The following is a 23,148-nucleotide window of genomic DNA, read 5'->3' as shown; positions in this document are numbered from 1 at the left end:
ATTCAAAGCTCCCAACACATGACCACTCAAACTACAGAGTTCATAGTTGGAGCTCTCCTTGAAGTCATGACAAGGACCATTTAGCCAGTACTTTCTCCTGATCTCGAACATCTATTAACCCTGACACATAGACACAATCTACTTTTATTAATAGCAAGCTTACATGAGAACATACTAACTAGTATCCAATGACTAGTTGTATTGATTAGTGAATAATGTAAGCACACAGGAATCTTCCACACCACACACCCCTCCTTTTCTCCCTTTATTTATTGATCTAGGCCTGCTGGCCATTATTATGTTGATACTAATGTACCTGTGCTGACCATCACATTGTAGATACTAATGTACCTGTGCTGACCATCACATTGTTGATACTAATGTACCTGTGCTGACCATCACATTGTAGATACTAATGTACCTGTGCTGACCATCACATTGTAGATACTAATGTACCTGTGCTGACCATCACATTGTAGATACTAATGTACCTGTGCTGACCATCACATTGTAGATACTAATGTACCTGTGCTGACCATCACATTGTAGATACTAATGTACCTGTGCTGACCATCACATTGTAGATACTAATGTACCTGTGCTGACCATCACATTGTAGATACTAATGTACCTGTGCTGACCATCACACTTGCCTCCAATTCTGGCTGTAGTCCCCCACCCCCGCTGACCCTTGACCTCTCATCTTTGATCTCTGCTCCCCATCCAGACTAGATGAAGAATTTCAAGACTCAAAATCTAAGTAAGAGTAAGTGTGCATGACTGTGTGTGTGTTTATGTATTTGCTTGTGTGTGTGTGTTTGTTTATGATTGAAGTGCGATCCACATAGAACACCCTCATATTCAAACCAAGTTATTTGAATTCGATTTGTTTAGGGTTCAGTAACACTTGTGAAACAGAGACTCCTCTGTCACAAATTTAAATAACTAAACATATGATTATATCCTTTCATTTCTTTCTCCCTTTGTCTCTCTCTTTCTGTTTCAACCTCTCCTTTTCTCCCTTTCTGACTCCCAATCTCTCTCGTCTCACTTTCTCAGAGCGGACAAAATAACAAACGTTTGACGGTGACACAGCCTTCTCTACTGACTGCTGTAGATAATCCAGAAGTTTCCTGACAGCACACACCCAGACCAACTGGCTGTTCGTGACTTAGATGGGCGTTGTGATTGGTTCTTGAGAAGGGGCAATGTCATAGGTGGGAGGATATGCCTCTGCCTGACTGCCAGAGCGAATTCTAGAAGTTTCTGAATTCATTGTCTCCTAACATGCTGTGCTAATCTCCTCAAAGATAATGTAAAGCTCTCTCTCTTTGTTTGATTTGGAAGTATTGGTTGGAAATCTAAAAGCATGATTTAAAGAGCCTTTTGGTATAATTCCAGTAAACTCTGGGCTTACTTTGTATTTCCTCTTAATACTGCTCATAACATCAAGTTAGACACATTCCAACATTACTGCCAATCTTCATTTAGTACATTGCAACATATGTGTGGGGAAGTGAGTGTTCTGTCAAGTTTATTTAAGGGAACAAGCATTTATATTCTCTCAACTGTGAAAGAGCCTTTGTCTCAGTAAAAAAACGGCTTCCCTTACAATTGTTCCTGACATCCTTTGAATCTGTCAGGATGCCTGTGTGTGTGTGTCTGTGTGTCTGTTTGTGTGTGTATACAGTACTGGAAGCCCACAGTGCCTCACATTAAGATGATTTGAAAGCCATATGACATTAAGGTCAAATACAATGTGTTCATCAGTCACCCATATCAAACTAAGAGCTGTGAAAGAGGAGAGCCAGTAACTTTAAACGTAATTAATCATTTATTTGTGCATTTGTTCACAGTAAAATAATCAATATATTCAGTAAATTTACCATTAGAACTATGAACAGTGTGGTGTCTCTTCCTTAAATATCCAACCCAACCAAACAAATACATAATTCCCGAGTATATGCAAGAATTAAACCCCAAAAAACGTACAAAACAATATGTACGATTATTCTCCTTGTAATAACAACAATCTTCCGTTGTATCACTTGCTTCAGTAGTGCTTAAATAATTTAAAAAATGTTCAATAGTGCTCACCAAATAGGTTACTTATTTGCTCCACCCCAGAAAATTTAAGAGAGCAGTGCAGGGCGTGGGAAACAGCCAAGCAATAAATTCTAACCCCATTGTCTTTTAAGCGTTTTTTTTTTTATTCCTTCTCAACCTTAAAGTTTGTCTGCTTTGCCATGCTGTAGAACCCCAAAGTTCAGGGTCTCATGAATGTCAGGGCCTTATTTCGAAGGTGCTTCTCCAGACAGTGGACAGCCAAGAGATCTTCGTCCACGTCGAACTTGTTGGCAAACAAGTGATGCTGCTGTAACATCCACCAGAGGTCACCTGCACCGTACACACACACGGACCTGACGTGGTGTCCCTGGCAGGGCGGGTACACGGCCTCCTCGGCCTCCTCCCCACCCTCATGCCACTGCCACTTCACCAGCCTGGCGATGGCCTGCAGGTCTGAGGTGTCGTACTTGGCGCTGGGCCTCTGGCTGCCCGGCACCTTGGGCATCCTCTGGATGGTCGCCCACAGGAACTCGTCCGGGCTGTAGGTGTCTTCAGCCCATTTCCGCAGCTCCAGGACCCTGCTGTCTGTCAGAACGTGCTCTACGAAGCCCCGCGTCACCACTATGTAGGCCCCCCCCGATTTGATGGGCAGGTTGAAGGGAGGGGACGACTTGTCCACATCCGTCCTCAGCACCTGCCCGTCCATCACCGCGTGGACCTTTTTCCAGCGCCCCCCCTTAGAGGCCATGTTCTCAGACTCCATGCTGTTCCGGCCCTTCAGCGCCTTCAGGCTACGCACCATCTCCAGGTTGGTCTTGATGGGGAAGTCCTGACCACACAGGTTGATAAAGTACTTCCACGAGGCGCTGATGTTGTAGAGGTCCTGCATGCAGTTGATGTCAACCTGGACGCGCGACCACCCTGCGTAGACCACCTTCACCGGCCGGCTACACAGGAAGACATTCTGGAAACAGGAAGTGATGGAGGTGATGGCGGCCAAAACGGAGGCCGGCACCTTGGTGTCTACGTGGACGCAGTAGAAGTTCTGAGGGGCGTAAATGGACCTCAGGAGCCTCTCAAAGTTGTGCACCTTGTGGTGGACAACCAGCGAGAAGGCAATAGGAAACTCCGCCTCCTCACGGCTCAAGGGAAAAGACAGGTACTTCCTGGAGGACAGGAAGGTGCCGCAGTCCTGGCTGACGTTTAAGAAGTGGTCGTCTGAGAGGCGGGTGTGTTTCCGAAACAGTCGCTCCAAGTTGAGGAGTTTCGCCTGCTCCACGGCCTCCGGCTCTCCTCTCAGGATGGCGTTGCAGTCGCAGGTGCCATTGAAGCCGAGGTTGCCATCAGTGTAGTCCCACCAGGTAGTCTGGTGCCTGAGGTGAGAGGTGAGCGCGTTGGGACCTGTGAACAGCACCCACGCAGCCATGGAAACCAGCGTCACAGGAAACATGAGCCAACAGCATCTTCGTGGGGAGAGGAACAAAGCCATCCCAACAGAAACCCTTCAGAGTCTCACCGCTGCCTCCTGTGCTTGTTGTTGATCTAATTATGTATTAGTCGGTATAGTCAAGGGATCTGTAGCACCTACACAGTCGCAGATACAGAGGGGTTGACCATGCAGGGTGTCGATTGGTGCAGACGACAGCTGCTCTGTACTGGAGCAAGTGACTGTGTCTGTACTTTCTGGATCTGTAAGAGGAGAGAGAAATGTTGTGTCACAGGTGGAAACCAAGTGAGTAGAATGTTAAGACAGTTTACAACTGTATAACAGATCTTATTCAAAATGAATAAAACTGAATACACACAAAAGAAACATTATTTTTGAGGGGGATTTATACCAATACCAATCTTTAAAAGTTTGTGTAGTCCATAGGTACTCACATACAATTCTACAAGTACTGAATAATATTGTTCTCATCTCTTAACAGTCTCTGCAACTGTTAAATGCGTGATGCCGTCATGTCAATATGGACAAAAATCTCTGAGGAATGTCAACAACACCTCTTGGGGACAGTCGTTGGACTTATGTCAATTAAGGCGAAACCCACCACCCGGAACGTTAGAATTCTTAAAATGTTTTCGTTTTAGTCCGTGGTCTGTAGGCTACTGCAAACGCTGAGATTTGATAAGGCGGTAGATTTGTGCTAAAACGTAGGTCTAACATTTTTATACTGAAAAAATAAAAGAAAGTACAATAACATATAAATTGTTAATTCTCTTACCACAAGCATACTTACATCTCAAAGTCGATCTAACCACCTACGTAGACAGGAACAGTTAAAAGGTAATTACTTTAAATAATAAATAGGCTACGCAGACCTAATGAAATAGCGGCAACTTAATAGTGAAATGTTTCTACATTTGTGGCATTGTTAAGACTGAGCTTTATGCGCGTTCCCTACGAAAACAGGTAACTCGCCGCGTATCTGTCCTATTCAGTAATGACAGCTACTGTAGGCTACACTCAACCACGATATTACATAAACCTGTTAAACTACTCCGAGGGGACAATGCCAGCCTTAACCGGAAAACTTTGATCAATTTGAAATTTATAGAAATACATAAATTGCATTTCTATAAAGGTAGCTGCTATTCCGAAATATGTCTCTTAAGAATATGGAGGTTTTTGAGTAGAAACCTTTTGTAATTATTTTAATCGATCCAGTAATTGCATGCTTTAAAACAGCGTAAATGTCTGCTCCGGAGGCAGAAGCGTTCATTGCCACAAGCAGCAGAGGAGAGCCCAGGCAGACAGAGGGCTGATGTCTGAGTTTTTGGTCTTTATGTTTCTAGTTTCTGGCAGGAGGACTCAGTATAGTATTTACTTATGAGAGGCCGTCTAGGGCGAATCTATGAGAGGCTGTCTAGGGCGAAATCTCCTGAGAAAACTTCCTCCTCCACATGCACTCATCACTTGTGCTACCCCATGAAACATAAACATGCACTCATCAGTTACTCTTAAGCACTGTTATACTGATTATGCCAATACATCTAGAATTAACATATTAAAATATAGATATAGTAATTTTAATTAGTAATTTATAAGAGAGTGAGGTGGGGGAGAGAGAGAAGGGTGGGGAGAGAGAGAAGAGGGGAGAGCAGTGGCGGTTCTAGCACATTGTGCGCCCAGGGCAAGTGAGGGGACAGAGAGAAGGGAGCTAGGGAGGGAAAAGAGCGAGAAGGGAGAGAGAGAGAAGAGGGGAGAAAGTGAGAAGGGGGAGAGAGAAAGAGAGAGAGAGAAGGAGGGAGGGGAGAGAGAGAAGGTGGGAGAGGAGACGATTTTCAGTGCGCCTGGGAGTTTGTTTCGCACAGATCGAATTCGAGTTTCAAGTTTTTTATTGTCAGGTGCACAGGACGATCCATTCATGGCTTTTCCTAAATATTAAATCATTAATCAATCCAGTATTGAAATTACATTGGTAAAAGCTGGTTTCAAGCTCTGTTGTCATTCCTATTTCAGTTAAATGGCTGCTTCGTGATCAGCTATGTTCACGTCTTTCAAGGTTGCGATTCTCTTTTCTTTTAAAGAACAATCTCAACTTTGAAAGATGTGAAAATAGCTGATCAGTGAGTGCATGTGTATGAGTGTTTCATGGGTTTCACTGTTTATTGTAGAAAGACCTTAGGTTTTAGCATGAAAAAAAACTTCACCAATGATTTAAACATATAGAGAACATTGAAATCCAAGTGGGCAGTATGTGCAGCATGGCATAATGCGCGCAGATGGCACTGGCAGATTCCTAGTGACCCCGATCCGTCCCCACCACTCTCCCTACGTAAGGCCACAAGAATCAGTTAATAACTGCGCAGCTGATTAGGCAATGTTAGCGATGTATTATTGTGTGTAACGTTGTAAGTATATTGTGTATTAGCAGGTGGATGCACTATCAGGTTTCTTATGCTGGTGCCCATATCTGCGGAGGCAGAGCGCAGTTTCAGTGCGTTACGCAGATTGAAAACATGCGATCAACCATGACACAAAAAGGCTCAATGGCATTGCTGTGTGCGATATTCACCAAGACGTAGCCTACTTGACAAACTGGACAACAAGATATTGCCCAGCAATATCTTCAGGGAAATGAAAGGAGGAGAGATGTTTTTGGGACCTATTGAGTCTGCTTCTAGAGAGTAGGCTACATTTGTTTGGCTGCAGAGGGAATTCTTTTTTTTTTAATCAATTTAGTTTATTATTGGAAAAAAATTACAATGAAAAGTCATACTTGCAGGAGGAATTCCGAATATTTAATTTAAAGTGTAAATTTCATTTAACATTTCATGGTATGTAGGCTATACTTATTTTTATTGATGTAAATCTGTTTGTGTTTAAATACTTCCGTGTTCATACACATTGTTATATTTGTAAGAATTTACATCCTGCTGAGATCAGCAAATGTTTAAATAAAACATTTGCAGAGGGCATGAAGTTTTGGTGCGTGATTGACATACTAATGTTTATTGCAGCTTCAGTATATATACACTTTTGGAAAAAATGTAGGCAGTCACAGACTTGTGTAAATCGTTTTGGTTTTTAATTCATACTGAGAAATCTTTGGCATTTAGTTAGCCTAGTTAATGGTTACATATGCTATGACTCTTTTAAGATATAACCCGATTCAAATGAGAGTTCGCATATTTCGAAATAGTTAAGCTAGTGTTATAAATTATTGTAAATTAGTGTTATCATTCATATTGGGAAATTGACCCATGTAGGCTCTAATGCTCCGTTTAATAATCTTAATGAAGAACCGCAGAATTAAGATTAGTAAAAACATTATCAATAAAATTGTAGCAGAACTCACAATCTAACTCAATCACAATGACAATTAAATATAATCAGTTGTAGCTTACTTAGGCTACAGCTAAATGAAAGTCTGAAGAATTGGACCATGAAAAACAGATGTGCCGCCCGAGTTGACATTGAAATAGAATGATTACAGATAATTCTATTTAACAGATCCTTCTATCCTGGACGCCTCCCTGGTGAGGTGTACTGGGCACGTCCCACTGGGAAGAGGCCCGGGGGGAAGACCCAGGACGCGCTGGAGGGTCTCTCGGCTGGCCTGGGAAAGCTTTAGGGTCCCCCAGGAAGAGCTGGTGGAAGTGGCCGGGGAGAGGGAAGTATGGGCCTCCCTGCTTCTTAGGTTGCTGCCCCCGCGACCCGACCCCCGGACAAGCGGTAGATAACGACGACGACGATGATAACCGATTGCTCGGGAGATCGAGCCAAGGCCTAATCGGCTCCGGGGAATTTTGTAAATATAGCTTAGGCAAGGCTACATAGTCTAAAGGTCGCAAACTCATTTTATTGTGGTTTAATGTGAGCATTACAAGTAGCCTACAGTAGTAAACCGCCAAATAGCGGTGAAGTAGTTAATAGTCAAATTATTAGTTACCCTACTAGAAAACCCAAAATGGAGATATGAACTTTTCGAATATTTACCAGTAGCCTAACAAATAAATAGTCACAAGTATCCAAAACAATTTTAGCTAATTTTGAGGATAAAATCAAATGACATGCGACTTGTGAAAACTCGTCATTCAAACCGTAGGCCTATTTGATTCAGGGGGAGGCCTCGTGGTGGTTGTGTTGCACCCTATCCCTAACTCTGCCCCCAGTTTTAGTTACATTTTAGAAAATTATGTCCTTTGATGAAAGTGTCAAGTTACAAGTATTTGTATGTATGTCATTTCATACTGTCTGAGGTTATGACATCTTAACATGTGATATCGATTTTTATGGCATCTTGTATCATGAGAGCTCTTGTGATGATTCCCAATGAAAATGATGAAGATCACACTGTTAAATTACAGGACATTTATGGGAGTTACTGTTGTATAGGTGTTATGTGGTGTACGTCTAATGACGGCATGGGCGTATATTTAGGGGGGGACGCTAGGTACTTGTCCCCACCAACATTTGAAAATGACAAAATTGTCCCCATCAATATTTTAGCGAATTGTGCTGCTATTTGGATCGATTCCGACGGCCAGGACGCGACAGTACAAAAAACGCCATTATTTGATTGGCTGAAAACCCAAAGGGGGAGGGTTATCTGACAGGCAACACGCATGGGAAGAAGCACAAGCTAGCGGGTGTCGGCAACAACGGTACGGTACAGCTAACTTACCAGGGGTGCGTTTCCCGAAAGCATCGTAAGCCTAAATCGATCGTAGCTAAAGTGTCTGTTGAACATTCGTAGCTCTACAAAGCGCATAGATTACCTTACTCCTTACGAGCATGTTTGGGAAACGCACGTAAGAAATATCGATGGTTTAGTTTTTTGCTCGATCGTTGCTACGATCCATCGTTATCGGGAAACGCACCCCAGGTCTGTCTGCCAACAATACATACTTAAAAGGAGTAACACATTTTAATATTCCCTTTGCACTTCAGCATGTACATGTTTGCCCCTTTTTGTGCTTTGTAGATCAGATATGCCTCCACCCAAGAAGAAGAAAGGGGACATACAAAGCTTTTTCAAAAAGCAGTGTAAGTCAGGCTAAATAACTAGCCACACTAGCAGTGGTAGTGACCAGTCTTTCAAATGCAGATTCGACTGTGGAAAAAGTATTAACTGGTGATATGTTACCCAGGATATTGTTACAGCTAAACCTAGCTTCTGTAGCTAATCTTTCAACCAAGGTAAGGAGTCTAGCCGAGGACAAATTCACAGTTGATGGACTGTCACTGCATTGCTAGACAGGTGCTGGAAAAAACAGTTGGCAATGTAAATAAGTAAACACTGTTGGTTATTCAAAAATAATGAATCATTATTTGATTATTAATTGATGGGTGGATGTCCCCACCAAGTCTGAGACCTCACCTACGCCCTTGTACAGTAAAGCAACAAAATTATATAGCGTTACTTAACTTACTTGTCCAAGGTTTGTAGCTTGACCAAGGAGATTTAGTAATGATCCAGAATTTAATTTCAGCAAGGCCAGCTTTGAGTTGGCTCAAGTTGAGGAAATGTTTGGCGCAGACATACAACACTTCGTGTCGGAGCATTTCCAGCAAAAATACAATTAAGATACGGGTTGTGCAGAGGCTCGGATGAAGGAACTAAAAAAAAGATGTGTGCTTGCATTTGTATATCCAAGCACTGAGCAACATGCTTCGTTTGTTTGCTCGCCATGATGTCTCTCCAGGAAAAAACGATATCGCACTTGCCCTTGCACGGTGGTAGCTCAGTTTCTCATGGGCGGGCCAGATGATCTGGTTGGGCAAAGCAGAGAGAGGGGAGGTAACCTTCCCCCTATCTACGTCACTGGGGGGAGATTTTCAAACAGCGCAATTGAGCCTTCATTTGGTCAAAGGCGGAGAAGAACGCGCAGGGCTTGGTTTACATTTATCGAAAATTCTAGCCACTGGGGGACCAAAGGCAGGCTAGGGGAACTCATATTAATGTTAAATAACCTCATAAAATGAAGTTTTCATGTCATGTCACCTTTAAGGCTGTCATGAGAGGCCCTAACGCTGGTGCAGCGGCATACTTGTCTCCCCAGGAGTTTGGGGTAGGAGCCAAGGCAGAAGGCTACAAGGGATCAGTGACAATTGGAGAATTTAAAGTGAAGGAAAAACTTATTGACACAGGTGTCAAAGCATCTGTATCTACATCTGGTGTAAAGGCCATGGCTAAAGCAGAGCTGGCCAGTGTGTCAGTGTCTCATGGGCCACTTGGGGCAAAGGCAGGGATTGGGATTGACACAGGTTTACAAGTAGGAAGTGAAGGTGTGGGACTGAAGGTTCTTGGAACCGGGATAACCATAGGTCCAAAAACAAGTGTATCTCTTCTGGGTTCAGAAATAAGCTGTAATCTGATGTAATGGAACAACTGCAGTAACACATTACGTATGTTTCCTGACTACATGTCTTGTTTGTAAAAAAAAAAAGAAAAAAAAAGTTTTCAATCAAAGGTTTGTCCATCTATTTTTGTCTGAACAGTGTGATAATTCTCTATCTCAAAAAATTATCCTTTGAAAAATGTATGTTAATTAATTGTATTGTTTTATTGAATGGATAAATTAATACGTATTATATGACTACCCTAGTGATATTATTCCTATTCATAATAATTATTATTATTATAACAATAATAGTTATAACAATAACTGTATTTTACATGCTCGGTATGAGGATAGCCTATAAAATAAATGTAATATGAGAATAATTATTTAGATATTGCTGTAAACTTGAAGAACTACTGGAGAAAAAAATAAATCTTTATAGCTTTTTCCCGAATCATTTATTCATATGCGATTACGATTCTCCAATCGCTGATGAAATTAGGCACAGGATTTCTGACATTGCCAGAATAGTGGTTGATAAAATCAGTGCCTTTTAGTGTACAGCACCTATTCAGTGTTTTCACAGAACAACAAATATGGCTTAACCGTTACATATTAAGGCAAAGAGTATTTTTCAATTCTTGGGACTTCATGTTATATCTGTTTTGCCAAAATAGGGTCCACCTTTGACACTTGACACTTAACATTTGACACTTGCTTTATCTGGTAAAAGCGGTTGCACTCAGAGTTTGTAATCATAGTTTGAACCTTTTTAATGCATGAATCCAATGCTTTCTCTCTTTTTTCTGGAATGTGCAAAAATGCGAATCTGCCTCATTCAAAATGAAGACAGTCACTCCCATGCCCTATTGCTTACCAACTGTATTTGCGAGGATATCTGAATTATAGTTATGTAAAGAGGCTCACCTTTGATTTATGACATTGCCAACGACAGGTATCCAGATGCTGATGCATGAGAGCAAAGACAGATGACCTCACACAGACGACACAGAACAGAGGTCGCAAGGTCCAGCTTATCTAACACCAACATTTACATTTACATTTATTCATTTAGCAGACGCTTTTATCCAAAGCGACTTCCAAGAGAGAGCTTTACAAAAGAGCATAGGTCACTGATCATAACAACGAGATAGTCCCAAACATTGCAAGCAGCCAAAACATGAAGCATACATTGTGAAAAAGCTAAACAAGTGCCAAAAGGGAAGACCCATAAGAGCATGTAGTTATACAAGTTACAAATAAAACAACATGAACCACAAAAGTGCAGGACTGTACCTGTAAAAGAACAATCAACAGTAAAATATTACACAGCAAGTACAAGACTTAACTTCGTTATATCTAACCTACAATAGCAACAAGTCACTCAATAAGAGTCATAGTGATCCTGGAGGAAACTAACAAGTCTAGCCAAGCATTCTTAAGTGCCGTTGTACTCCCGGAACAAGTGCGTCTTGAGCCTTTTCTTGAAGGTGGGGAGACAGTCAGTGTCCCTGATAGAGGTGGGGAGCTGGTTCCACCATTGGGGCGCCAACATGTGTTTGTGTTTCACTTTCGATATAAGATTAGATCAAATTAGATTAAAATTCAACTTTATTGTTATTGCACCGAGTACAAGTCCTGAACAAGAACAAGAGCCTGAGGCCACATCCAAAACTGACAGACTCACGGAATGTACCAGACTAAACACCTCACCTGCATCTTCCGTTTTATAGCAGAACTGTTATGTGGACAAAATAAACATTCATTGGCCAAAGATTTCTATTATGTGAACAGAATTACATTTGTCTACAAAAATGAATTTATTTTATCCGCATAGTGAGATGTGCATTAAGCCTTTTGTCCACAAAAGGACATAGAAATAGTCAACTCATCACACAATATTAATCGTCCATTATTTGCTGTCTTCAATGTTCCATGGTCACAATGCTAACGAGTTTTAGTTTTTTTCATGAACAAAGGACAGGCGGCCTTTCCTACAGGCGGTATAGTTCTTTTTTTTTGCGCCCCCTTCTATATCTCCAACCAGTAGCGGACGGGCCATCGGGACAATTTCCGGTGGGCCGAGACACTTCTGGGCCGGAGGGCCGCTTGTCTTCAAAAATGTTTAAAAATTTTAAAATGTCGGCAGATGATTGAGCGACACGGGCCCCCCTTTCCCCAAGACCAGTTGGTCTATTCCAATGTTTAAAGGACATTTGGTCATAAAAGTCAGTGTGAACCCTTGGCCTTGTTGAGGAGGCCTACAGCAGAAGGGAATAAACTGTTGTGGCGTGAGGTTGGCTATTGGCAGCTTCTCAGCAGAGCAGATGATATGTTGCAGTCTGCTCTTGTCCTTGGCATTGGCAGCAACGTACCGGTGATGGAGGAGGTGAGGATGGACTCAATGATGGCTGTGTAGAAGTGCACCATCATTGTCTTTGGCAGGTTGAATTTCTTCAGCTGTCGAAGGAAGTACATCCTCTGTTGTGCTTTCTTGGTGAGGGAGCTGATGTTCAGTTCCCACTTGAGGTCCTGGGAGAAGATAGTGCCCAGGAAGCGGAAGGACTCCACAGTGTTGACTGGGGAGTCACACAGGGTCATGGGGGTGAGTGGGGCTGTGTTCTTCCTGAAGTCTACAACCATCAATAAGTTGGATAGTAACTAACTCGAACCAACATTCTTGCTCCACAACATTGTATTCTGAGGAAATATACCCCAGCTATGATTACCAAAAGAAATGTATTTTGTTTAGACTAGAGCATTTCACGGCAGGCCTTGTTTTCCATTTGATGCAAATGCAATGCACCCTTTGCTACCTATGACTAGGGAATGTCACATGCCTGGAACTTACTCTGGTTATACTCGTCCCTTCGTTGTTATGATCAGTGACCTATATGCACTTTCGTAAAACTCTTTTGGAAGTTGCTTTGGATAAAAGCGTCTGCTAAATGCATTAATGACGTAATGTATGTGATCTAACTGTCTATGCCGCGTGAGGGCGCCAACAATCCACTGACCCACTGAACGTGCCGTGATCACGAGTTGGATCAATGCGCTGTAGTTCTATGGGTGGGCATAGAACTACAGCGCAATGATGCATCTCGTCATCACCGCACGTTCAGTCATAGTCGTTCCGCCCCCTGAATGTAACGCACACACACTTCCAGTAACAGAGCTCTCACTGTCAAACCTATACCGCTAGAGATAAGTCATTATTTGTTTTAGTTCATCCGTGAGACTGACGTGTCGGATGTGATTTTTTTTTCTTTCTTGGAAGACGCATTTAACTCATATCTGTTGATAACTAGTTAGTTTGTAGTATATGGTGCGTCACGGTAAATCTTGCTAGTTAGGCAGTAGCTAGCTAAACGTCCACCTGCCCTTGTATTTAACGCAGATGCTAAGCTGCTAGCTAGCTACCGGCTAACGAGTAGCCAACCCAGTTTATGGTCATTCGAGGTCACTTGTATCGCCTTATTTTGACAACCTGTGAGCTGAATTTGAGCTATCCGACTACGGTAGCTTTGGAAGAAGGCAAAATGAAGGGTCTTCCATACTTCTGCCGAGGAGAGGTTATTCGAGGATTCGGAAGAGGGAGTAAAGAATTAGGGATTCCAACGGGTAAGGAAGCTAGCATGCTAACGGTTACTCCAATCAGTTTGTCTGTGCTGGCGTCCTTATATATTCATAAGGTTAGGTCTTACTCAATTGGCATTGCTCGTGACGTTCAGCAGTACTGGAACGGCAAACGTTCAACGTAAAGATACTGCTTTCTAGGCTACGCACATTGCTTTATGTGCGGAAACTTGTGCGAACATTGGTATGATTTTTGTCTTACGGTTCACTAGCTAGGCACCAGTTTGCAAAGCCAACGTTCTAACAATTTCCTGAAAAAGTGATTCAGCTAACGTACGTATAAACGGGACAAACTTATTAACACAGATCGGATTGTGCTTGTACTTAGGGTGACCTTTGCCTCAGGCCAGGGTGACAACAAACACAATATGTGAAATCTCGAGCCCAGGGTTACTTTGCTCTTAGCCTCTCATCCCATTCACTGGCTCCTTTGTCCTTACATACCACCGCTGTTGTTTAGTCTAACATAGGCTGTCTTTTCTGGTTCACGTGAAAAGTAATAGCTAAGTATTATGATTGTAACCTAGCTACGTGTTGCACTCTGGGTAATGATGACGCACCGAAAACTGCGTCGTGTAGCGAGGACGGAAAATAAGGGTCTCTAATCCTGATCGAGGAGAAATACTTTCTACATAGTTCCATCACTATAATATAGCCAACTCGGTTCTTACAATTAGCCTGTTGATGTGTTGAATCAGGTTCGTTACAACTGGGATTGGGGCAAAAACCTACAGGAATATTGGCCAAGCTCTCTAGAAACAGGAGACCCTGTTATGGGGAGGATAGCAGGCCTAAGCAGTGGTTTTGACCTGACTGAAGCCTAACTTTTCTCCATCCATCTTGTCCCGCCAGCTAACTTCCCAGACTCTGTGGTGGACCACCTGCCTGCTGACGTCAGCACAGGTATCTACTATGGCTGGGCGTGTGTGGACAATGGAGACATACACAAGATGGTGATGAGCATCGGCTGGAACCCTTACTACAAGAACACCAAGAAGTCCATGGTCAGGAACACAGATGGCGTGAATACGATGTCACAACTGAATGCCCGTGTCATACATGCTCGTCCAATACATATCGAACGCAATGATGATTTGTGTTGCTGCAGATTTATGAAGCACATTAAAAAACAACAACCGTCGACCCAAAATGTTGTACAGTCAAGTAGCAAAAGCAATAAAACAACACAGTCTAACATCTAGAGGCAACTTGTTCCACAGTTTGGGGGCTGTTACAGAAAAAGCACCATCACCCCTGTGCTTCTACCTAGACCTTGGGACACTCAGAAGTAACTGACCAGTGGACCGGAGTGTCCTAGATTGCTACGTGTAGCTGAAGCAGATCAGTAAGAATGTTGTGAGTGGTAGCTGTTTGTGCTCGATGTCTTGACCCTCCTTGTGTTTGTGTGTGTTTCAGGAGACTCATGTGATCCACACATTTAAGGAGGATTTCTACGGCCAGATCCTCAGTGTAGTGATGGTGGGCTACATCCGGCCTGAGAGGAGCTACGACTCCCTCGGTAAGAGAGGCTAACGAAGCCCCACTCACTCACATTCACTCTGTCACACGTTCGCTCAGTCACTTGCTCTCTGACTCGCTCATTCGGTCACTAACCCGTTCACTCACTCTCACCCACTCACTCACAACGTTAACATTCAGACAAACGCACATCGTCTGTGTCCATCTATTCCCTGACAGAGGCCCTGATATCGGCGATCAACAACGACATTGAGGAGGCCAAGGCCAGGCTTGAGGTACCGGAACACATCAAGCTGAAGGAGGATAACTTCTTCACGGCTAGTGCCAGCACATCCAAGTCCACAGGTTCCACCATCATGAACGGTCACTGATGATTGGCACACCTTCCCTGTTTGCCAGTCAAGTCCTCTTCCACCCATCTCTCTGAGAGCTGCTGTCAATCCAGCACGCTTAAAAACTGCTTCTATATGTATTTACAGTTTATTTTTATTTTGATTGTTAAGCATTATTAAGAACAGTTTATTATGTTATTGTTGTGTGTTGGATCTGTATCCTCACTCATGCTGACCCCGATCACACGGAAGTTCTTGACGAGGTTCTGTATGTACAGGTCCACCTGCAACTACATCAAAGCTCCAGTTTGCCTCTTCCCTACCCTCCCTTCTACCCCACTCTCCCCTACCCTCCCCTCTCTCCTCTCCCCACCCTCCCTTCTACCCTCCCCTCTCTCCTCTCCCCCACCCTCCCTTCTCCCCTCCCCTCTCTCCTCTCCCCCACCCTTCTACCCTCCCCTCTCTCCTCTCCCCCACCCTTCTCCCCTCTCTCCTCTCCCCCACCCTCTCCTTTTCACAGAGCTGTGTCTGTCTATCTGCTGCAACTTTGGCAAAGGCGGATATGTTACTGATTGAGTTATGTGGTCTGGGAGTGGAGGGAGGGATTGGATGGTTAGAGGGAGTTAAACCAATCAGGGGGAGGGTAGAGGAGGTTGAAGGGGATCACTACCAAGCAGGAGCAGTGTTGACGGAATGTTCCTGTACACATGCTGCTCCACATCCAGAGAGCCTTCAGAGGGATCTGTCTGTTCCAGATCAGAAATATATATTTTTTATTTCTTTTTATTTATATATCTAAGTTGTGTTTTTTGAAAGACAAGTTGAAGTCCATTGCCATGATCATTATCTGCTATGCTAATGTTTGTACAAATCTCAACACAGACAGTCTCAACACCCTTTTATCTGTTGCTCTGTTGGCCATGACCCTGGTGTAACAGCTCCCAGGGTTAGAGCTTATTCATGTTGTTGCTAGGTAGATTGGATGCACAGCAGGAAGTTTTGAGATATTGTGGATCTGATTATGCAGTCCTTGGTTTTGTCTTAGTATGATGTCATCAAATTCAGTTGGATTAGCCCTTCTGGACAGGTTGCATCGTCTCACCCATTCCCTGACCAATCATTACGTGTGGATTCGTAGGCAGAGTTTGATGAGGTTATAACTTTGTGGAATCTTCTGCACCATGTGTCCCCTGATGGTCTGTTAGAGATAAGCACTAACAGGGAAGGGGACTAAGTCCAGTGTCTCAGGTGATCTGAGGTGTGTGTGCGTGTGTGTGTGTCTGAGGGGGGAGAGAGTAAGGTGGAGCACTGGATATCTTTATAACAGCTGTAAATACTTGAGATTCGAGTCAAAACAAGAACACATACTCACAGTCTATAAGTGTATTTTTATTAGAGACAGTCATATATATGTATATATATATTGTCCTTTTAGATTTGATTTTCTGAAGAATTGAGTTGTGATGAGGTACATATTTTCCTTTCTGTGAAATAAAGGAAATATGTACAAATGATCCAGTATCAAAATGTGTTATGGCATGACTATGCTTCTCTCACAGACCGAAGGCATATACAGGCTAGAACGTAAAGGTACATGTGAAAATATGCCAACACACACCACACAACATGTTTGTGTTTGTTGTTTTTTTACACTTTACTGACACAAACACGTCCCATGTTGTGTTGCCAGGGGTGACGGTACAGCTCCAGCGGTAGTATCTGTCTGCAGATCGAGGTCCCACTTTGAAATCCAACTCCATCCACTGCCTTTGGATTTAAGCATCTGCTAAGTGAATCTGTTATTATCGATGGGTAGTTCACCACTGTGGTTGAACAGGCAACAGGCCCTTATGTTGTCAGTGGGAAGGTCAGGAATTTTGAACGTAGTAAAATAGCCCTTGAAATTGTGTGTTTGGGTGTGGAATGGATAAATGGTCCGAACTGCTAATGTTATGACTCCTAAGAGAGACACGTTGTGTCTGGAAATTCTCAATTTTATCAATACATTTTCTAACTGTGGCAGCATTCTGATGGTAGAGTTATATGTTGCGCTGAGACACAATCGGAAGTAGGCCTAGATGACACCATTTTTGTTAGCGGAACCAAATCTCAGCTTTCTTGCCTAATTTTTCCTTGTTGGTGTGTGTCACCTTGTGTTTGTCTCCAAGGCCCAGGCCTGACTGTGTATCGTGTTCATAGAGACAGGCTTTTTGCTGTGTGTCTACATGTGTGTACTGTTCTTTGAAGCCTCTTTAATAAACAGGTTAACCACTGATGTCTGGCTTCTCTCCTCGCTTGTGTGTGAGTACAGCACATTCAAAATACAGTGTATTCCTTCTGTTATATTAACTTGTCTTGCCAACAAATGACTGTGTAGTGAATGCATAACCATGTATTTGGCTGATAAGATCTTTACGTTCTAATCACTATCGCTCTGTGAACTTACTGTAAATACAAACCGGTTTGAACTTCTTCAAAGTACGTAAGTGGTGTGCGATTGCACAAGTAAATCATTTCACAATGACACAGCAGAATTCCAGGAAGTTTGTAAGATACTTCTGACTATTTTAATAAACATTTATGCATTTGAGACTGAATGTAATATTATCAAACTATTTGAAAATTACTGAAAGCTAAACTGTCCAAGTGCATTTATTCCTTCTTGCCATAAAATGCACCCCCTGCTAACTCTGACTAGGAAAGGGTCACGTGCATAAAAATTACTGTGGTTACTCAAACTAGTCCCCTCAGTGTACGATAAGAATAATTTGATGCTGGGATATACAGAACAGATAATAGAGGGGGTGTATTTCATGGTAGGCTTAATGCACCCCCTGCTAACTCTGAAAGTGTCACTTGCCTGAAACTTACTTTGGTTACTCATACTACTAGCTTTCATAGTTCAAAAGATGATCGTTTTTAGTGCAATAAATCGTGTTCAACAATTCAAATATGAATGTATTTGTGCCCATAATCAAGAAAAGACCACCCTTTAGGCATTTATTCGGCACTAAATACCCATCATAAACACAAAATGAGCGCCGGTTAAAGAGTCCAGGTTTTCAATTAATATGGACCAAACCATCTGCAGGGAGCCACACAGCACACATCCCAAACTTGTTAACTTGTTCGGTGTGAACAAAACATGAATTATACAATAGATATACATATTTACAATAACATTATATTTTTAGCAATGATTTACCAATTCATACTTTAATTAATTGCAGAGTAAAGTTACCAATGAAGCTAATAAATTACAGCGCTATGGAAGCAGTTTTAAAGGGGTACTATTAAAACGCCACCATCGGTTTGCGCTTCAACATCGCCATCTAATGGTTTAATGTGAGCATTACAAGTGCAGTTCAGATTGTAAACCACCAGATGGCGATGGTAAATCGTAGCCCTATGGAACGGATTTTTAAGGGGCACTGTTTCGACAGTGCCATTGGGCTGCGCTTCAATACCGCCATCTAGTGGTTTAAAGTGTGAATTTAAAGTGCAGTTCCCACAGTAAAACACCAGATGGCGATGGTGAAGCGCAGCCCTATGGAACGGGTTTTTATAAGCCAGTACTGTCCTGTGAGCATTGCAAGTGCAGTTCTGAAAGTGGAGGGTTTAGATGGGAGTCACTTGAGGGGACATTAGTTTAGCTGAACAGTATTTATCTGCTATTATCACCCATTATCTACTCATACCGAGACTAAAAAATAAACACATTTTATGATTATAATTAGATATACATACTTACAATTATATGGAATCATATACTTCATAGCAAACATTGTTTGTTCCCCAACAGAAACCACATCTTGGAGGAACAAGATGGAGCAATTACACCTTGATTTCTTATCTGTCCTATTTTGATTCCAATATTGAAATTCGAATAAGTTCGAAGCAGCTGGAGAGTCGTCTTAATTGATGTCATATGTATTTAATATCTACTCCCAAAATAATCATAATAATAGATTTTGTTTGTAACATTTTTCCTTGAAGGTTTAGGTTGGTTGAGGGGTATTCCTATCGGCGTATGTGAAGCCCCGTCCACTGGGGGACTGTGTGAATAATGAGTTTAATAAATATATATTATATTACGTATATAGTATATAAATAATGAGTTGCAACATGGCTGGCTTGATTGTGTGAAAACATGTGAGTTTTAATTGAACTACTCAATGTGCAAGGCTTCCAGTGAAGTGCCCAAGAGGAGTGACAATAACTTAACAATCCCAATGGCTCAGTGAGGAGTGAAGCTCCCTTGAAACCCAAAGGTTTGAGATTTGATTCCCAGGAAGGCTGCTGCCAAATTTTAAAGTACAGATTGGAAGAGGCACTTGCTTTCTTGAAGTTGTAACATGGTTGGTTTGATTCTCGCCAACTTTTAATCAAGCTACTCAATGTGCATGTCTTCATTCCAGTTAAGTACCCAAGAGCAGTGATCATATTTTAACAGGCCCAATGGCTCAGTGAGGAGAGCAGCTGCTTTGAAACTGACATGTTGAAGGTTTTGATTCCCATTGAGTCTCGTGGCAAATTTTAACAAATTGGAAGAGGCACTTGAAAATCGCCCGGAGAAGAGAGCTGTTACAGCCTGGATGGCTCAGTGAGGAAGGCAGCTGCCTTGAAACCGAAAGGTTAAAGGTTTGATTCCCGGTTGGCAAATTTTTAAGTATATGAATAGGCACTAGAAAAATGCCCGGAGAAAACATGTGTTATAGCCCAGATGGCTCAGTGAGGAGGGTGGCTGCCTTGAAACTGAATGGTTGCAGGTTTGATTCCCGGTGCCAGATTTTAACGCACAGGTTGGAATAAGTACTTGAAAAACGCCCAGAGGAAACATCTGTTATGGCCTGGATGGCGCAGTGAGGAGGGCGGCTGCCTTGAAGCCAAATGGTTGTAGGTTTGATTCCCGGTGTGAAATTTTAAAGCACAGGTTGGAAGAGGCACTTGAAAAACACCCGGAGAAAACACCTTTCAGCAACAAGACAGCCTGGTGTGGTGGGCTAAGTTCTTGCGAATAATGGAGAGTTGTTGGCTCTGAGTTGTAGCGTAACCAGTTTGATCCCCACCCACGTGTGATTTTTAATATAGTTACTCAACGTGCATTTCTTCATTCCAGTGAAGTACCCAAGAATGGTAACAATATCATAATGGTCCCAATGACTCAGTGAGGAGAGAGGCTGCCTTGGAATCAAGAGGTTGAAGGTTTGATTCGCGGCTCAGTTTTTAAAATCGTGAACAGATTCGCAGAGGCAATTACCCGAGAACAGTGTGGTTATTCTACCAGTCCCAATGGCTCATAGGAGAGGGACGCAGCCTTGCAAACATGAGGTTCATGGTTTGAATCTGAGCGGCTGCTGCTGCCACAGTCACATTTTAAAGCATAGATTGGCATTGAAATGCATGTCAAGAACGCCCGGAGAAAGTACTTCTCTGCGAAGGACTTCCGTGGTGTGGCGGTTAAAGGGCGTGAACAAAGACAAGTCACTGGGTACTTCAGTTCACACATCGCCGGTTCGAATCCTCTCCCAATGGTCGGGTTGAGTTGTCACCCACGGTTGTCTGGAGCCGCCCCGGCTACACGAGGCAGGGGGGGGGGCAATCTCCCCCCCGGTCGTTCCCAACAATAATCAAAGAGGTTATCCAGTCCTGGAAGCCAACAATAAGGCCTTTTTACAAAAAAATCCGTAGATTTGATTTTTGTGTGTTCTTGTGGCCGGCCGGCGAGGCAGCCGAAATTTTGCTGAATTTAAGGTGAGGAGGGAGGAGCTACTGGGCTAGGGGGAGGGGCAACAGGGGAAAGGGGGAGGGGGCACAGGAGAAAGGAGGAGGGGCCACAGGAGAAAGGAGGGGCCACAGGGAAGGACGGGTGTGGCCCAGCTTTTGTTGAGCAGTCAGATGAAGCTTCGTTCTAAATCACAAAGTCCCTGCGTGATGTCATCAGGCCACAGAGAGAGGGACACCCTTTTTTGAGACCGCTGAGTGTCTCAGTGTTTTGGCTGTTGGGGAGGAGGAGCTCTAACGTGAGCGGCGTCTCTCTTGTTCAGCTTCACTGAGGCATACTGAACTCCCCAAGCTGTACCTAACATACAACGCTTCGATCAGTCAGATGAAGCTTTTGCAGTGTCGAAGGATGAGTCGGGTGAAGCTTCGCTCTAGTTCATAGTTACACATTCCAACACACAATCTCCACCAACTGTAAAATGACTAAGGTCTGACATGCAGGAGTCCAGTGGTAGCAGGGTTGCGTTTTCAGTCTTCAATAAAGAAGCTACACCTTAGATACAGCTTTGTGGTTATACTCTGAAATCCATCTGACCCTTCCACCCTTTGTTTCTTGCTTAGTAGTAGAGTATTTCTCTTACCTCTACCACCCTTCTTTTCTTGTTTTTCTGCCATTGGATTTAAAGATTTGTTTTTGGAAGGAAACAAACAAGACAGTTGGAAGGAAACAAGACAGTTGCCTTTAACAAAAGGCAATTCAAACAGTAACCATCTGTAATAATTTAAATATATTTATATAAACTTGTAAATTTTGTTATTTTAAATTGTATTGATACATGTTTACTCTTAATGGAAATGTTTTTTTTTTTTTTTTACTTTGTAACAGTTGGCGTGTTTGTAATAGGAAATGATTAACGAATTTAACAGTCATTGTTTAATAGCAGGTAAATATTGTTCACTGCTACTTGCACTTGGACTGATCGACAAGCACATCATACATTTAAGACTTGCATGTACATAAGTAATGTCACATGAAATAATGTTACCTTGATCTAAAATTGCATAGATTCTGCTCACAACATCCACACATTGTGAGACACACCTGGCAATGGTTGGCGTTGATTGTCAATAACATCACATAACCAATACTACGTATCAGTCAGATTGTGAATGCCATTTCCATACACTTTGACGTTAATGATAATTACTGATAGATAAGTTTGTATTGTCATATTGAATACACTGTATATGGAACAAAACATCAGTAGTTAACCTGTTTTTAAAAGAGGCTTCAAAGAACACACACGTACAGCAAAAAGCCCGTCTCACAAGTTACGCTAACAAACTGTTTACAATTCATCTAGGCGTACTTCCGATATCCTCGTAGCGCCCAGATATTACTCTACCATCAGAATGCCGCCACAGTTGGAGGATTCATCGATAAAAACTGTTGAATGAGAATTTCCAGTTACAAAGTGGCTCTCTGATGCATGTCCTTTACGCCAATGAACTTATATTGACGTTACAGCGAATCGCTTGCCATAGTGCACCACGATCGGGGGCGTGTCATACAGATGAATGCTGAGTTGTAGTTCTCCAATATCGTTCCTGTCGTAAGTAATATTGATAAAGAGTTTTAAAAGAACATGTTGTAAGAATCAGTCAACACATTTATTAAAAACCGTTTTATTTTAATCGTTAAATCACAAGAAAAAATTGAAACACACGACCTTAGTGCAAGCTCAACACGACATTCTTTTACTTCTAAGAGATGTATGGAAGGACAAAACGGAAAATATAAACTAGGACATTCAATTACAAGAAAGCAGACTTTCCAGGCCAGTAAACATTCAGACCAACAACAATTCATGAGCTCATTATAGATAGGATGTTAACAAGCTGATCAATCTATCAATGTAGATATCAATCTACATCATGGACGAAGTCTCCCCCACTGACGGAGTTAACCCACACAGCAACATCAATGCAACTCGAGTAAGAGAAGTGTTCAGCGCTGGTGTTTGGTCCCCCCCAACACCAGCGCTAAAGGTATAGCTCTCCTCGTCATCATACTCCACCCCCCCCCCTCACTCAGGTAAAGGTATAGCTCTCCTCCTCATCA

General features: G+C 42.6%; 3 protein-coding genes across 4 annotated transcripts in view; 2 read left to right on the top strand and 1 right to left on the bottom strand.

Annotated features, from left to right (window-relative positions):
- Nucleotides 1-1,901, top strand: part of LOC146233116 (uncharacterized) — a 50,915-nt gene extending 49,014 nt beyond the window's left edge. The window contains 2 exon segments of the mRNA XM_084690031.1: nt 728-760; nt 1,060-1,901. Coding sequence (XP_084546157.1) covers nt 728-760; nt 1,060-1,084 — 58 coding nt within the window. The 3' untranslated portion in view covers nt 1,085-1,901.
- On the bottom strand, nt 1,822-4,492 carry LOC146233115 (beta-1,3-galactosyl-O-glycosyl-glycoprotein beta-1,6-N-acetylglucosaminyltransferase-like). The gene is made up of 2 exons (XM_084690803.1): nt 4,305-4,492; nt 1,822-3,756 (listed from the first exon to the last, which is right to left on the bottom strand). The coding sequence occupies exon 2, from the start codon at nt 3,554-3,556 to the stop codon at nt 2,267-2,269; it is 1,290 nt and encodes a 429-aa protein (XP_084546929.1). The 5' UTR covers nt 3,557-3,756; nt 4,305-4,492; the 3' UTR covers nt 1,822-2,266.
- Nucleotides 4,493-8,487: 3,995 nt separating this feature from the next.
- On the top strand, nt 8,488-17,577 carry rfk (riboflavin kinase). Of its 2 annotated transcripts, none has more exons than XM_084690706.1 (4): nt 8,488-8,557; nt 14,344-14,495; nt 14,908-15,010; nt 15,190-17,577. In XM_084690706.1, the coding sequence occupies exons 1-4, from the start codon at nt 8,503-8,505 to the stop codon at nt 15,339-15,341; spliced, it is 462 nt and encodes a 153-aa protein (XP_084546832.1). In that variant the 5' UTR covers nt 8,488-8,502; the 3' UTR covers nt 15,342-17,577. The 2 variants fall into 2 exon arrangements, with proteins under 2 accessions (XP_084546832.1, XP_084546831.1); XM_084690705.1 differs by lacking the exon at nt 8,488-8,557 and adding an exon at nt 12,997-13,476.
- Nucleotides 17,578-23,148: the final 5,571 nt, after the last annotated feature.

The sequence above is a fragment of the Hypomesus nipponensis genome, chromosome 24 (assembly GCF_054491055.1).
Source record: "Hypomesus nipponensis isolate SF chromosome 24, ASM5449105v1, whole genome shotgun sequence".
NCBI classification, from domain to species: Eukaryota; Metazoa; Chordata; class Actinopteri; order Osmeriformes; family Osmeridae; genus Hypomesus; species Hypomesus nipponensis.
This window is presented reverse-complemented; position numbering and strand designations above follow the sequence as displayed.